The sequence below is a fragment of the Rhinichthys klamathensis genome, unplaced genomic scaffold (assembly GCF_029890125.1).
Source record: "Rhinichthys klamathensis goyatoka isolate OS25496 unplaced genomic scaffold, OSU_Roscu_1.1 h1tg000133l_1, whole genome shotgun sequence".
In the NCBI taxonomy this organism is placed as follows: domain Eukaryota; kingdom Metazoa; phylum Chordata; class Actinopteri; order Cypriniformes; family Leuciscidae; genus Rhinichthys; species Rhinichthys klamathensis.
The window spans coordinates 3,246,961-3,262,993 of NW_026606668.1; the positions used below are offsets into that span (position 1 = coordinate 3,246,961).

The 16,033-nt window shown below is 38.9% G+C and overlaps 1 protein-coding gene across 7 annotated transcripts in view; it reads left to right on the forward strand.

Moving 5' to 3' along the window:
• Window positions 1-14,998, forward strand: part of apbb2b (amyloid beta (A4) precursor protein-binding, family B, member 2b) — a 60,035-nt gene extending 45,037 nt beyond the window's left edge. For 4 of the 7 annotated variants that reach the window (XM_056256884.1, XM_056256889.1, XM_056256890.1 and 1 more), the window contains 9 exons: window positions 382-528; window positions 5,366-5,493; window positions 10,227-10,341; window positions 10,559-10,646; window positions 10,940-11,023; window positions 11,651-11,692; window positions 12,237-12,352; window positions 12,477-12,656; window positions 14,228-14,998. In XM_056256884.1, the coding sequence (XP_056112859.1) occupies window positions 382-528; window positions 5,366-5,493; window positions 10,227-10,341; window positions 10,559-10,646; window positions 10,940-11,023; window positions 11,651-11,692; window positions 12,237-12,352; window positions 12,477-12,656; window positions 14,228-14,398 (1,071 nt within the window). In that variant the 3' untranslated portion in view covers window positions 14,399-14,998. The remainder of the gene's footprint in view (window positions 1-381; window positions 529-5,365; window positions 5,494-10,226; window positions 10,342-10,558; window positions 10,647-10,939; window positions 11,024-11,650; window positions 11,693-12,236; window positions 12,353-12,476; window positions 12,657-14,227) is intronic. The other 3 variants (XM_056256886.1, XM_056256887.1, XM_056256888.1) reach the window with 3 other exon arrangements.
• Window positions 14,999-16,033: the final 1,035 nt, after the last annotated feature.

Genomic DNA, 16,033 nt, shown 5'->3' on the forward strand with positions numbered 1-16,033 from the left:
ACAAGTGGGAGATGAAAGAAAAGATCTTCCAGTAAAAAGGGTCTTCTTGTTTGATCTCTGTGTGTGTGTGTGTGTGTGTGTGTGTGTGTGTGTGTGTGTGTGTGTGTGTGTGTGTGTGTGTGTGTGTGTGTGTGTGTGTGTGTGTGTGTGTGTGTGTGTGTGTGTGTGTGTGTGTGTGTGTGTGTGTGTGTGTGTGTAAATGATCGTATGTGTATGAATGCTCTCTCTTTCTCACTTGTTTTAACAGCAACTATTCTTAGAAGCTGCCATGTGAAAATTTAAAGAGGTGTTTCCTCAGTTTAGTCTCTATAGATAGTCTCTATAGATAGGTAGTTATGTTACAGTGTTTGTGCTTAATCAGTGGGTTTGTGTTTATGACAGTGTTTTGCTGTGCGCTCTCTCGGCTGGGTAGAGATGGCAGAAGAGGACTTGGCTCCAGGTAAAAGCAGTGTCGCTGTTAACAACTGCATCCGTCAACTGTCCTACTGCAAGAATGACATACGAGACACTGTGGGCATCTGGGGAGAGGTGAGACACACACACACACACACACACAAAAAAAACACACACACACACAAAAAACACACACACACACACAAATGCACAACTACCAAGACTTCCATTGTCAACCAGATTTATAAGAACCCATGCTGGTTGATCAACCACACTAAGATTTATATGGTTCTGTTGGCAGCTAGACCAGCACTAAACCATCTTTAGTGCCAATCTGTTTAGCAGGGCACACACATTCATTAAAAAATACACACAATGTTTCTAAACATGTGTCTTGGATCATCTTTAAAAAAGAGATGATAAAAAGAGAGGGACAAAATGAGACAATACAGGAAAGAATAGAAGTAATTGAAAGAGGGAAAGCTGAAAATGTCATGCAGAAAAAAAGCATAGAAGAGAAAGCGAGTTTAATGTGTTGTGACAGGACACAGGAAGAGAGCCTCTGTTCTCCTTCTGCCTTTTATTTTCTGGTCTGATCTTTTATTCATTACTTCCAACACACATACAAGCACTTGCATCCTTAGACCTTATAGTAGCTTGTGACATCGATTCCAAAACCTAGTGAGTTGCCCATGTGAGCAATATTTCAAGGCATAATAGGTGCACTTCTGACTCGAAGGGTGTTTTAAAGGAGCATTTCACCCATTTCAACATTAATCTTTATTGAAAGTGGGTCATATATGTAGTCGAAATGTAAAATAAATTTTGAATTTGGTCCCCTCTTGAGGTGCCCTCGAGAAAAGACAGAAAATAACTTTAGGGCGCATTTGTATGTAAGACAACAACTCCCACAATGCACCACATTGCACAGCTCCGCAAGCCACTCCCACTAATCCAGAACAGCACAAACGTCAGAGAAATCACTCTTCCGTCTACAAGGCTAGCTGCCACCATAGACAGTATAAGAAGTGGACAGAGCCATCTCATTGGAACTCAGTTGAGACAGTTGAAGCCCATTTTTAGCGATTTTTGAGCACTTCCATTCCTGACGCGCAGACTCAAACCGACTCAAACTAAGCTTGATGACGTGAGCAACCTGTCTGACAGACGTTAATCTTCTAGTAGCTGTGCGTGAAAATTGCCAACGTTAATCTTGCAGTAGTCTCAGCCTCAGACGTCACGCCCACGGAACATTGGCTAAACGTCTGATGCATATGGTACACTTAACTGGAAACACTTCAGGAATGTCGAAGTCGTCGTCTGATTGGTTGAATTTTATCGGATTTCCGGGGGGCGCGAGTGTCGCGTTTATTTTCGGTCCGCCGGGAAACAAAGCGCAGACGTGTGATTGCGGAAGAAAAACTGTTGTGTTTACATGAGTGACAATGAGCATTTATCAAGATCAGCTAAACGTAGGATTCGCAAAAGTATGCGAGGTTCACGGCATAGACTCTTGAAGTTTTCTTCTCCTTCTTTGATTTTCTATGCTGACTGACTTGTTGCACGCTGGTCTGTTGTTGTGGGGACATTTCCACGCCCCGAAACGTGATGCTGAACGAAACGAACTGTAATTGGTTGTTTGACATGTCGGTCAAACGGCCTTATGGGCGGGCCTTGGCCAAAGAAAGCTGCTATGAATTCCAGACCTTCAGCCGTCAGTCTGAAGGTCTGGCTACGCGAGACTAATCTTGCAGAGACGGGGAACTTGAGCAAAGAGTTCTTTGGCGTGAGTGAGCAGGAGTAAGTATTCCGTTGCTTTTATGGACTCATTATCTATGGGCTTCTCCCTTGACGGGACGTCCCCCCGATCGCCTGCGAGCTTCTCCTCCTGTCTGTACGGTAATTTCTGTACAGCGCGACAGAGAGTCGAGTGGTTATGACGCAATCGTTAGCCTATTTTTACAAAATCTGTTTCTACGGGGCCATAATGTAACATAGAAGGTAATGGAGCCCTTTATACATTGTCGTGTTTCTTTAGAAATAAATAATGGACAAATGGAGTCTTTAAACGCCTCAGATGTAAAGTTATTCGCTGTCAAAGTGACGCCAAAATGAATGGGAGTCAATGGAAATGCTAACGCAAGTGAAGTTCTGCTACAACATGGCGGCAACCGGCCGGCTTCAACTTCCGGTCGATGGATTACCCCCTTGGCTGCCACGAGAGTTTGAAATTCATTTCAAACTAAATTTCTAGTTAGTTGGCTGTGGCGAGCAGGACGAGGCTGAGGGATGTGAGAGGACGGCGCGAGGCCGGTGGTGTGAACTGGAGTGATAATGAACGACACCTGTGAGACGCACCGGTCTCGCATCTCTCACGGAGGAGCGGAAACATAAAAGGAGGAGCGACGACAGTGCAGATCGAGAGAGGAACAGGCCTGATTTTATGTTGTTTTGTTTCTTGTTGTGTGTGGCCAGCAGTGAGGGGCTGCTGGCTTATACTTTTGTTTTGTATTTGTTTATTTTACTATTTGTTTAAATGTTCGCCGGTTCCTGCCTCCTCCTTCCCACAACAACGAACCCGTTACATTGGCAAACTCATTAGTGAATTACTCCTCGTTTGTATTTCTTTCTATATGGTGAATTATTGCATGATACCAGGATGTTCAGTCAGAACATATGCGGTGTGAAACTAGGATGGTTCACATCACAACACAAACGTCCGTGTGCTCGTCTGATTCAGAGATTTCGTCCAGGAGAAATTGCCATCGTTGAAATTCTCTGCAGCAGACGGACTCTATCTGTGTCCGTAGCGCACAGTCAGAGCACAGGCACCAGCAGTCCGCCCAGCTCGACCCAGTCCGGGCTCCTCGTCCGCGACAGGCAGCCGCCTCCTGTTCCTCCATCAGCCTCAGCTGCTCTTCACTATATTGCGGCTCGTAAAGATAGCCACGAACATCGGATTCGAGCAGCAGAATTTCAAAATCCTCTTCTTCCATATCATGTTTAGTTTCTTCCGTCATTGTCGTAACTTCCTATTTCCACAGCGCTTGTTAGCTTAGCTTCCAAACAAGATGGCTGATATTGATTTCAGTATCTGCAATTGCAACTTAAATCCTTATTTCTCTCATCTCAGAGGAAAATAAGGGAATAAACCATGACCATTCAAAAATAGACTGACCATTTTTGGACTGGGTTTCTAAAGATACAAAGCTTAATGCAATTGGGTGAAGTGTCCCTTTAATAAGGTAGACAGTGTGAGTTCTTAGACACCTTTGTTTTGGTCAAAATCTTAGGCAGCATTGCATTATCCTTCGCAGAGAAATTGAGTGAATAAAGTGAAGCAAGAGAAACATTGATTGATAAATATAATGATATTTTATTTAATACTAAAAAGCTTTGATTTGACAAATCAGCTGAGAATTTTAAATAAGCTGCATTAAAAAAAGTTTGTTTTATTAGAGTATCAAGTTTTAATTTAGCAGCAACTTAACCTGTGCTATTTGTATGAAATGACATGGATCATAATATACTTACATTTCATTCAATACAAAAAAAGCAAAGTTTAAAACCTTCAGTCGAATTTACAAAATTCACTGTTTTACCCATTGTTTCCATGTGTTGTGCATATTATGCTTATTAGAATATTACGGTTTAAACTTAGCAACATGGCGCTAATGTGTTCTGTTTGAGTTGAGCTATTTGTCTAATATCACATGGATTACAATATAATTACATTTCAATACCAAAAAGCATAGTATAAAAAATAGTATCATGTTTTTAGCTTAAAAAAATGTGCTAACACCAAAGCCGAGCCTTGTGTACATTTTGTGAGAGGAGTGTAACTTGTATGACGCCTTAGAAGCAGTAGCGTTGTTAACCACCACGTACACAAATGCTTAGGGCCCCGCAGGTTTGAGTACCCCTGCTGACCAAGCAATTCAATCAGTTGATGACCGCTGTTACAGCAGCACTGTTGACCTCGTTTATTACATATAAACATTGCTACCATAACCAAATTTAGAATGCTGCAAACCTTGTTCATCAATGTTTATATGTGAATAAGCCTAAATTAAATCTGCTCATTTAAAGCAATCGTGTCTCTTCTTGGATTAAACTGCTCGATTCATGGTTCTTTCAATGGAGGGACAGAAATCTCCCAAATTTCATTAAAATAAAGATAAATATTTGTGTCCCGAAAATGCACGAAAGTCATATGGGTTTGGAACGACACTGAGGTTGAGTAAATTATGTCATTTTTATCTTTGGGTGAACTAACGCTAACCAAATCGCCGTTGTTTTATTCACGGCAGAAATACATTGCGTAGGTAACTAAATAGTTTACTTTTATTTTTATTTTTTTATCCTTCTCCCAGTTCACTTACTTTTTATGTCTTTCGGGAGATGTGAATTAATTTACGTGTTATAAATCCGACAACTCTGATTCTCTGCGCTGAAGAGCAAACTATTATATGGCGGCACTGATCACCCGTTATCATCTAACATAATCATTATAAAAGTGTTTAAAAGACAAAATGCAAACACTAACACATATTTGAGAATCGGAATATCAGCCATATTTCACAATAAGAAGACAATTGTTCAAGCTAAAACCAAGAGGTTTATTTTCTCATAGCTGAATGGACACAGTGGAATTTTGAATATTGAAGACAATGGACTAAATTAAGACTCTTGATGAATCCAAAACCAAGAAGGTTTATATCTTAAAGCTTAAGGGAGCAAGTACAAAAGTGTAGATAATTTTTGGTATGCAGTTTAATAATTGCAATTCAGAGTAAAGTGTTACGTAATGTTGGGGTGTGGGGGGCCTGAGATCGCTTGGGTCCCCCAAAATGGTAAACCCGCCCCTACTCAGAAGGCAGCTGCCTATGTAGGCATTAGACAGCAAGAAAGCTCACTAGGTTTTGAAACTGAACTCTCATCTTGTTCTCTGGCGTTGTGCGTGTGTTTCCAGGGGAAGGATATGTACCTCATTCTGGAGAATAACATGCTGAATCTGGTTGACCCGATGGATCGTAGCGTTCTACACTCTCAGCCAATCGCAAGCATCCGTGTGTGGGGCGTCGGCCGCGATAATGGAAGGTAAATGCTGGTTGTCATGGCAATGGGTATTTTTATGGGTTAGTTAAGGAGAACATGTTAAATGATTAAAGATGATGATACACAGGGCAACTTTTTGAGCAATGTTGCTGGGCAATGTTGCCGTCAACGGGCAACCAGATGAGACACAGGGCCCACGACCGACCTAAATTATCCAGATAGAAATGTATTACCCATTTTTAATGGGAAAACGCCCAAGCAACAATCGCTCGGCAAGATTGCCCAGCAACATTGCTCAAATAGTTGCCCTGTTTATCATCACCTTAAGGGTTTATGAAATGTTTAATAAATGACAGAGATAAACTGAACAAAACTGAATGTTTAATAACTCTGTGTTTATGAAAATACGGGAGGTGTTTCTAAAAATCTCTTTATAAATATCAGAGTTTTTGAAACCGCACAGATGGGGCAAAAATGGATTTTATATCAGTTTAAACATTGCAGCTGCCACAGACATCATCAGGGTCTAATTTACGAGGAATTAATTTTATACTTTGCTGCACTTGTTCTGCTGAATCTCTGTGACCCACTGAATGTTGGCTCAATCTTTTTTGAGTAAGTTCTTTCTCTACCTTGTTAAATCAGATAAAGGCCATTTCAAACACTGAAATGACCTACAAAAGCTATTGAATGCAGGTGAAGTAAATGTACATTTCACCATTACAATACTTTATTGCTGGGAAAAGGAAATACTATATATAAATAATAATTAAAATAATTAAAAAGTGTTTTTCAGCCATTTAATTATACTTGATATATCACAATATTTTCAATCAGCGAGTGTTGCCAAGTATTTTCTAAATATTTACTGCAAAACTTTAAGTAAAAATAATCAATACATGTTATCCTCAGTTTTTCTAAGAAGGAATAATGATATTTAATGACTTTCCTGTATATGAACCGATATAACAATACATAGTAATATAGTCATAATTTTTTTAACATATACATTAACTAAATATTTTTTGCTAAGACATTTTAATGTACAAAAATGTAAAAAAAAAAAAATAAATAAAAAATAAATTGATGACAAGACAAAGACTTGAAACTGACAGTTTGTCTCAGTCACAGAATATATAAGGAATAATTGACGACGGACCGTTGAATTATTAGAAAAATAATTATATTTTTCTAATAATTCAATGCCCCGGAGTCAATTATTCCGCTTATAATACAGTTACCACACCTCAAAATATGTATTTCAAGACGTTTGTCAAGTTTTTGTCCTTTGTTTGTGTGTGGGTTTGAGTGGGAGAGCGAGAGAGCACGAGAAAGATATGTGATTTCCATAATAACTAATAAATGCATAAATAATAAAACATAATTTTGTGACAGAAAACTTGGAAATAATTTGTTGTTTTTATCCTATTGTTTACTATATGTATTTTGCTCAGTCAGTGTCGTTGTGGGTTTTGGTTCTTTTGTCGTTGTAGTCTGTAAGGACCTTTGAAATAACTGAAATCATTTGGCGAAGTGATATGGAAGTGTAATGCAGTCAAGACCTGCCTGGAACTACTTTAGCCGTGTTTTTCCCTGAAAATAATTGCACACCTTAGAACAGATTCTCAACCAATCAGAATCAAGCATTCAACAGCCCTGTAGTATAATGCTTATTGATATCACTAGCAAAATTTTTGCAAAATATATTGTGACTATTCAATATAACCTATTGCCCAGTTCTAGTGGCTGATGCATGTGCTGTGAATTCTTCACATTTCATTTTAATTAGTGATTTATATCTGCAAACGTCAGCATCTCTGCACCTGTGACTTCCTCATGCGTTCATTACTTATTACACTCTGTAAGAGATTCACTTAATGTGTCTGTGTTAATGTATTCTGATATCGAGATACTCCTCCAGTCCCTTCACGCTAAAGGTCATTATAATGATTCTGGATTGAAGAAGTCACCCCAGTGAAAGGAGGACTGAAATAAAAGATTGATGATTGAGAGACTAATGAAAGTTTAATCCAGTGTATGTGTAGCTGTGAGTATTTTTGACTTCCAAATGTTGCATATGAATCTCTTACACATTTTGAAGAGCTGTGTGTGTGTGTGTGTGTGTGTGTGTGTGTGTGTGTGTGTGTGTGTGTGTGTGTGTGTGTGTGTGTGTGTGTGTGTGTGTGTGTGTGTGTGTGTGTGTGTGTGTGTGTGTGTGTGTGTGTGTGTGTGTGTGTGTGTGTGTGTGTGTGTGTGTGTATGTGTGTGTGTGTGTGTGTGTGTGTGTGTGAATGATGCAGGGGTGGAATGCAGCATACTTCATCAGGGATGCTGAATCACAGTTTTGCCTCACTGCTTGTAAGCAGTACCACACTCTGACCAGCAGATGGCATACTTCATATGTTCACTCAACAGGAACCATGCTTTAGGCTTGGCTTTTTCAGACTTATTGTGTAGTCTGCATGTGTAAGTATGTGCTTGTGTGTGATCATTGTGTCCTCCTATGCTAATACTCCACTAAGCCCATCAGTAACATTTTCCTCCCAAGACCCTGAAGGAGGTTACCGTAGCGACAAGCGAAGCAGGAGGGGGAGGGTAGAAGGAACGCTGGGATTGGATGGAAGGAGAGAGAGCGAAAATGAGAAGGGGGTAAAAAAAAGAGAGAGATCCAGCATAGAGAGGTGAGCTGCATGTTTTTAACAGAGCAGGGGATGAGACGAGGAGGTGAAAATCTGTAGAAGAGGGTACACGACAATGCTATAGCAGGAAAAACACATTACTTGAAAAGATGTGAGTATTTTCTCTCTTTCTATCACTTTATTTTATAACTTGAGACAATACCCATGAATAAATGTAATGCATTTTTTTCTACAGCATGACATTTGTTGTTGAGTTGTTTGCAGTGGAAGTATGTATTGGAGTGAGAAAGGAGGAATAGTAGAGCAGTTAGAAGGTGGAGTGGGTGGAATTGCTCCAGATGGTGTGGATGAGTAGGTGGAGATTTCAGTAGAGAATTATGGACGTACTCTACGTGTTGTTGTCATTTACTGTGGTGAGGATAGCATTGTGGAGTACTGTGTGTGCCGTTATTAAATTAGGTCACGGCGAGATGTTCACATTTGAAAGAGACTGCAACTTCCTTGTGTGTTCCCTCAGATCAGGCCTTCCCTCTGATACCATCCCACACATCCACGCAAACTAGAACACATGCCTTTTTTCAAATTCCTCAGGGGAACCTCAGGGTTCTGTTCTCGGTCCATTTGCTTTGTTCCCTGTATCTCCTTGTAGATTCTCCTTGACCCTCCAGCACATCTTTCTGTCAAATCCTGCTGAGGTGCTGTAACATAGCCCAGTTTGAACAGGTTTTCCTGCCTGGGGTTCATTCTGGACATTATTGAGTGCACTGAGTTCATCTGGTTTTATTCTCTCTCTGTCTGTTAAATCTCTAATTACCACACTGTTACATATTCATGTCTTCTTCTGGCTGCACACAGAGAGCCTCATGTTTTGAGGTGTCACATACATCTTGATAAATGTCTAAATTCTCTTGTCACACCTGCTGGTTTCGTTTCCCCTCTCTTCTCTCTTTTCTCTTTCTTTCATACATGCATACATAGAAATATCACATAGTCTTATTATGGAGGTTTGGAAAATGCAAAACTGCTAGAAAATGTATATTTTCTTGAAATGACAATATATTCTGTCCACAGCAAGTTCTAGCAGTTGTTAAGATGCAATTCCTGTCCTAGGAATTTTTTATGGTCTATTTGTTATGAATGCATTGGAATACCTGAACACATTTGAACTTATTCATGAAACAAAAGCAGTGTTTCTGTGTAAATCCTTCCTAATACATATTTTGTTGCATTGAACTGAATGTGACAGGTTTGTTTTGTGAATGATTTATGCAGAAATATGTTTTACTCATGTTTCATTAATGGGCATCATTGTGTGTATTTTCTCATCATGTTTATTTTTTTTAATCTTTTACTCGACTGCTTTCCGGGACTCAGAGAGAGGTAAATCGATTTACTCTTTCGTTATTTGTATTCTTCCTATTGCCCGGCTGTAGTCTGTTGCTGGTCATTTTGTTCATAATGGTTTATTTTTAGCTGAAATGTTAAAGAATAATACTGTGTATGATACAGCTGGAGGTGTAAGTATAGAGATACTCATTCATCTTAGACATCCACGTGCACCTGGCTGCATATAGTAAAAGAGGGTGTGTGTTTTTTCTCCACGGTTATATTTTACGCCATATTTTTTTGTTTGTTTGAAATGTTGCTGTATGTTTCTTTAAGTAACTGTTTTTATATTGATTGTCTAAATCTAAAGGGCACATCATCCATCACAGTCTTTGAGGGCAGTTCTTAGCATATGCACAAACACACACACACAAACTCACATTCACAACTCTTTATATTTATAGCCAAGTGTCTGTTCAATTGCATCATTTATTGATTCGTTTAATATGGTTGTTGATTTAAAATGACTCTATTTACTTCCTTAATGCACATTCCTGGTCTTAATGTGCACTTTATTTAAAATAAAATATTTTTCTTTGTAATTATTTTGTAAAAATGTAGTAAATCAACAGTACCTTTTTGTGGCCCAATCATTTTCCTATGCATAAAATAGTGACCCTCTACTTTTTTCTAGTTCAGTATTCTGTTTGGTAACACAAGATTATGTGATTTAAATGGGTTGTGAAATGTGACTTTAAACAGCTGTTTACATAAGTGTAATTGTGTTTCATTTTAATTGTGTGCAAACAGGGATTTTGCATATGTAGCGCGAGATAAGGACACCAGGATATTAAAATGTCATGTGTTCCGCTGTGACACCCCTGCCAAAGCCATCGCCACCAGTCTGCACGAAATCTGCTCCAGGGTGAGAACTACACACTATACAAACAACATCCAACACAATTATCCTCAATGGCCCATTCAAAACAGTTTAACACAAAAATTGCAGAGAAAACCACTGACAGTCTCAAGTATGTGCGAAAGGATAGAACACAGCTGAGAAGGAAGAAGCAGGGTTCACATTCTGTTTAGGCTGCTGATTTAGGGCAGCGCGTCTAATGAGTTCGATCTCTGTGTAATAGATCATGGCAGAGCGCAAAAATGCCAAAGCTATGGCTGGAGGATCCCTACAGGACAGAACACATGCTGGGCTCGACGTCCCACTACAAGGTAACACAACGTGCTTATACACTACTGGTCAAAAGATTTGTTTAATGTTTTTGAAAGAAGTCTCTTATGCTCCCCAAGGCTACATTTACAAAAAAAAACCAGTAAAAACATTTACATTTTAAAATGTTACCAGCCTTGGTGAACTTAAGAACATGTTCAAAAACTGATTATTATAATTTTATATAAAATATAAAAATGTTATTATTCCAAACTTTTGAAGGGTAGTGAATGTGCATTTCTTCCCTGTTAAATAATAGGTGTGTGTTAATGTGTAATTTGTGTGTTACCCTTAGCAGAGTTCCCCACACCAAAGACTGAACTGGTGCAGAAATTCCAGGTGTTATACGTTGGCATGATGCCGGTTGCCAGACCTATAGGTGAGCAATCACTCTCACTCGTAGTCTTGCACTCATAGTTTTAATGTTCTCTCTCTTTCTCTCACACAGTTATATAATGTGTAATATATGTTTGGATAAATTCCTGTAGCTCAAACCGTAGAGCATGGCGCTAGCAATACCGTCATGGGTTTGATTTCCAGGGAATGCATGAACTGATAATATTTATACTTTCAATGCAGGTGAGTAGCTTTGTATGCATAAATGTAAATGAATTGGTCATAAGATTTGATCTAATCCTTAACAAAAGATAAACACAGTCTGCTTAAACTGACAAACAATCATTCTTTTTTATGTGTTTATTGTAAGCACAGTGTAAATATTTACAGTGCAGTGTGGAAAAAGTATGTAAATCCTTATTTAATGGGTAGTTGATATTTTTTCCGAATCAGCCATGCACATCTGTCAGACATTTGGCACTTTTCTTACTTGCAAAACTTTTACAGTTCACTTTTGAGTTGGTGTGCATCACATTCTTAAGGTCCCGCTTTTGTAACCCTTTTCAGCTTTATGCAAATCAACAATTCTTCATCTTAGGTGTTCTGAGATCTCTTTTGTTTGACGGTGATTGCCTTGTATATAGCAAACTTTGTGAGTGTTGTTTTATAGGTCAGGCTGGCTCTGACCTCCATTCTCGTCTTAAGACTCCAGGTTAGATGACTCCTGACTCCAGTTAGCTTTTGAAGAAATCATTTTCACCCTACTTGGGGCCAGATTTACTAACAACTTGCGCCAGCGCAAACCCTCTTTTGGCTTTAAAAAACTACTGTCAGGATTTACTAAAGACACGCAATGAAAAAATAGCGCTGAAAAGGCGTAGACGGGGTTATTTTTGCAGCTGACCTTATTGCATATGCATTTGTAGAAGTTTCCCTTTCAGACGCAAAATCTATGGGAGAGTATTTAAATGAATTACGCAAGGCTTGCGCTAGTCAATTTACTGGTATTCTTGCAATTATTTACCGCCCCAAAAAAAACATGTCTCTAACCAGATGCTAATTTGCGTTTAGTAAATCTGGCCCCGAGTGTTTAACAAAGACATGAGAACGCATCATTGTTTGTTATTTAAGTAGACTGCATTTGTTTATTGTTGCGACTGTTGTAAATTATGGCTAATTTATTCAGATAAAGCCTCTCATACTTCTTTCCTGGAACTGTACATGCTATTACAAGGTCAGATGTCCCTGTTTTCTAGGCATGGACATTCTCAACGGTGCAATAGACAGTTTGATAACATCGTCAATCCGAGACGACTGGATCCCAGTGATGTTGAATGTAGCCGACGCAACAGTCACAGTCATCAAAGAGAAGGCAATTACAGATCTTTTCACCTGTTAAACCCAATAACATCATTGCCAAAATAGCTGTGTGTTTTGCTAAAGTACAACTAATTCAGGTGTGCTTATCATCTTTGAAATGTTGATTTGTGTATTAGGAGGAAGAGGAGGTCCTAGTGGAGTGTCGTGTGCGTTTCCTGTCCTTCATGGGAGTAGGGAAAGATGTGCATTCATTCGCGTTCGTCATGGACTCTGGGAACCAGCACTTTGAGTGTCATGTTTTTTGGTGTGATCCCAATGCTGGCAGTGTGTCAGAGGCTGTTCAGGCAGCGTGCATGGTGAGTTATAACACCGGAACAACGGTTCTACACCTCGTCAAATGGGTTACAAACTTACTGCAGCAGTCTTGTTCTATGGGCACTGTCTATAGCGAAGCTTTATAACTAAACACAATCATTGTCAAGACCAGAGCTGGACAATATAATGTAGCTACAAAAATTATATATCAATATTTTTCAGCTTATTGAATACAAACTGGCATTCAAAAGGTAAGATTTTTTTAAAAATGTTTTTGAATTATGTCTCTCATGCTCACCTAGGCTGCATTTATTTATTGAAAAATATAGTAAAACTGTAATATTATTGTGAAATATTTTTGCAATTTAAAAGAGCCCTTTTAAAAAAAAGAAAATTATTTTAATATATTTTCAAATGTAATTTTATTCTTATTTTTTGATGAATAGAACGTTCAAAAGCTTGTATTTGAATTTATTTGAAATTTGAAACCTTTGTAACATTATAAATGTCAAAAGATTTACTGTGACTTTTGAACAAATTAGTTTGTCTTTGCTGAATAAAAGCATTCATTTTCATTTATCAAAAAAGTACTTATCTCGAACTTTTTAATATATAGAAGGGCTGTCAATAGATACAAATTTTTAAGTGCGCTTAATTAATCCATAATTCATACATTTTTGCACACCAAAGCACCCATTTAAAAAAAAACCTTTTCAGAATTCACAGTGTATAGTATGTGTTCAGTGCAACACTAAAGAGCTTGTTTACATTTTAGGCAAGTCAAGTTACGATACCGAACAGGACCACATGGAGATTCCAAAAATAAATAAATAATGAAACCGTATCTGACTGTACACAGATCCATTCAGAATGACTAAACACAGCAACACACACATGAGTCATGACAAATCAAAACATTATTCTGAACGTGTGGAGACAATGTGAATATACTGAAATGTGTCTGTGCATAAATACAATGTGAGGGCTCGCGCTCTTCAGAAATGATCACAGAATATGACAGCTCGTGTTTTAAAGCGAATCAGACACTGGAATGAATAATTCACTGAGTGTAATAAACTCCCGACTCTCAAGATCATCTAACTGCGTGACGTTATGTTAATGACGCAATTTCACGTGCTTCAGTAATTTATTTGCGTTAAATTAACACATTAAGAATTTTGCATGTGTTAACGCAGTAACATCGACAGCCCTAATACATATATATATATATATATATATTCATTAAAATACAGAGCCATAAACAGCTTTGTTACCTTCCAACTAAAATTTAGCACAAAATAGTTTTTTTATGAAAAATGCCCCACTGAGACTTCTGTGAATGAAACTTGATGGCCAAATAAAAAAAAAAATATGTTAAAATCAATGCAGTATTCACAATATTGCTTAATCGTTGTAAACATTGCTTAGTCAACACTATAGACTATCTGTCTATACCAACTGTAGGTGTAGTGTCCAAACCACCGCCCAAACTTTTCATAATTTAACAAGATCAAGGTTAAAAGATCTTTTCCAGCCCAGCCTGATGCATTTCATTCGACACATGAATTCATCCACTCACTCTTTCTTCTTGTTTTCTTCTTTGTCTCTGCAGTTGAGGTATCAGAAGTGTCTGGTGGCACGCCCTCCATCTCAGAAAGCCTGCTCACAGGCGCCCCCTGCTGACTCAGTCACACGCCGCGTCTCCACCAGCGTCAAACGTGGAGTTCTGTCCCTCATCGACACGCTCAAACAGAAGAGACCCGTCACTGAGCTCCCCCAGTGATCTGACACACAAGCACGCATACTCACCGCCACGCTCTGCATGCTTATAACTATCAGAATGTCCTGTACATAACCTGTCCAGTCACATGACGGAGATGAAGAGGAACTCGAGGATGAAAACTGTCTGAAAGAAAAACTACACGTAATTATAAAAATGATCTGATGCCAAGAAAATACTCTCGCAAACACACACACCTGATCATCAAGCCTCTCTCTTCCGTCACACATATGTATGTCAGTCAGTCATGAGTATATCTGCATGGGAAGACACGCTTCTCCAGCATGACAATAACCAACAGGCTCCGCCCATCGATAAACACCACTCCACCTGGACAAAGCCTCCTGAAAGAGATAACTTAAACTGAAGAAAGTTTGTGTAATTCAGAAAGAACAAATATGACACACAGTTCTTCAAATCGTCACAGTATATGTGTGCGGGTGTGTAGAAGAGCTTGATGCTGCTTCATTCGCTAAAGCATGTTCGCAAGTGTCATAAAAACAAGCAGGTTTTCTTTGTTATACTGACGAACACAAAAGAAGAAGAATGGATGGATGAGAGGAAGCAATGTCATAAAACTCAGAAGATTGTGAAGGGTTGAATTCGGATGTTGAATATTCCTACTTGACATCTTCTGACCAAGGTGCTCCAATGTTAAAAAGATTGTGTAAATCGTCAGTGATATTCTACTGAAATTTTGCTGGCAAAAATGTCCATTGTCAATTGTGTAGCGATGTATGAAGCGCAGTCCACACAAAAGTCACTTTCAAACCAAGCAGCTTTCTGTTGGTGAATGCAACGAATTTGCCTGATGCGAGTGGAGAAATACCAGTCACACGGATTCCTATTGAAATGGCTTGATTTCAACCTCAAAAATCGGCCAAACAACAGTGAATGTGCGAATGTGAATGCTAACTTAGCATCGCTTTTGTTCGACGTCAACAATGCGCAAGTTCGACTTCAAGTGAATTTCCTTTGCACTTTTCCAAGTAGGAAGTTGAAAATTAAGTCGAACAGCATTAATGTCAAAACACATCAAAGCTTTCACCAAATTATTCTTTTTTTTCTTCAAGAAGCTCTGCTGAAACGCTTGTCTTCACCGGAAGTCGATGAGGAGGCTTGTAAAAGATGCGGACATAAAATGAACAACGTTGATAAATCAAACATCCCCATAGACTTGCCCATCCCCATTAACACAGTCGGAAGGGCATGACCTCTTCATTTCAGTGTGTAGATGTAAAGTATGAATGTGCTTTTTATATTTCCAAAGTGAAATTGCCTTTTTTTTTTTTTTGAAAGAGAGAATGTGGCAGAAGAGAACTGAATTACTCATGGAGCGAAATACAGGAGGCGGGAAGAACTTTCCTTAGAGCCAAATCGTTCAATGGTGTCACTTCTGCTTTGAACCCCAGCGTAGTGCTTACTTCCGCGAGAGGCTTTCCAGTGACTGAAAGTCAAAAATATCCGCAGCACATCCAAGTTAGTGAAAAACTAAAGAGCTATTTCAGTTCCAGCATCCGTTCCTCACGTTCGGATGTCATTAGTGGCTCTACATGTCCTGGTTGCGCTTCACAAATGTTTTTTTTTTTTACCCGCACGCTTTACCCACGTGGTCTTGCTGTGCTCTGGCGTGCCACC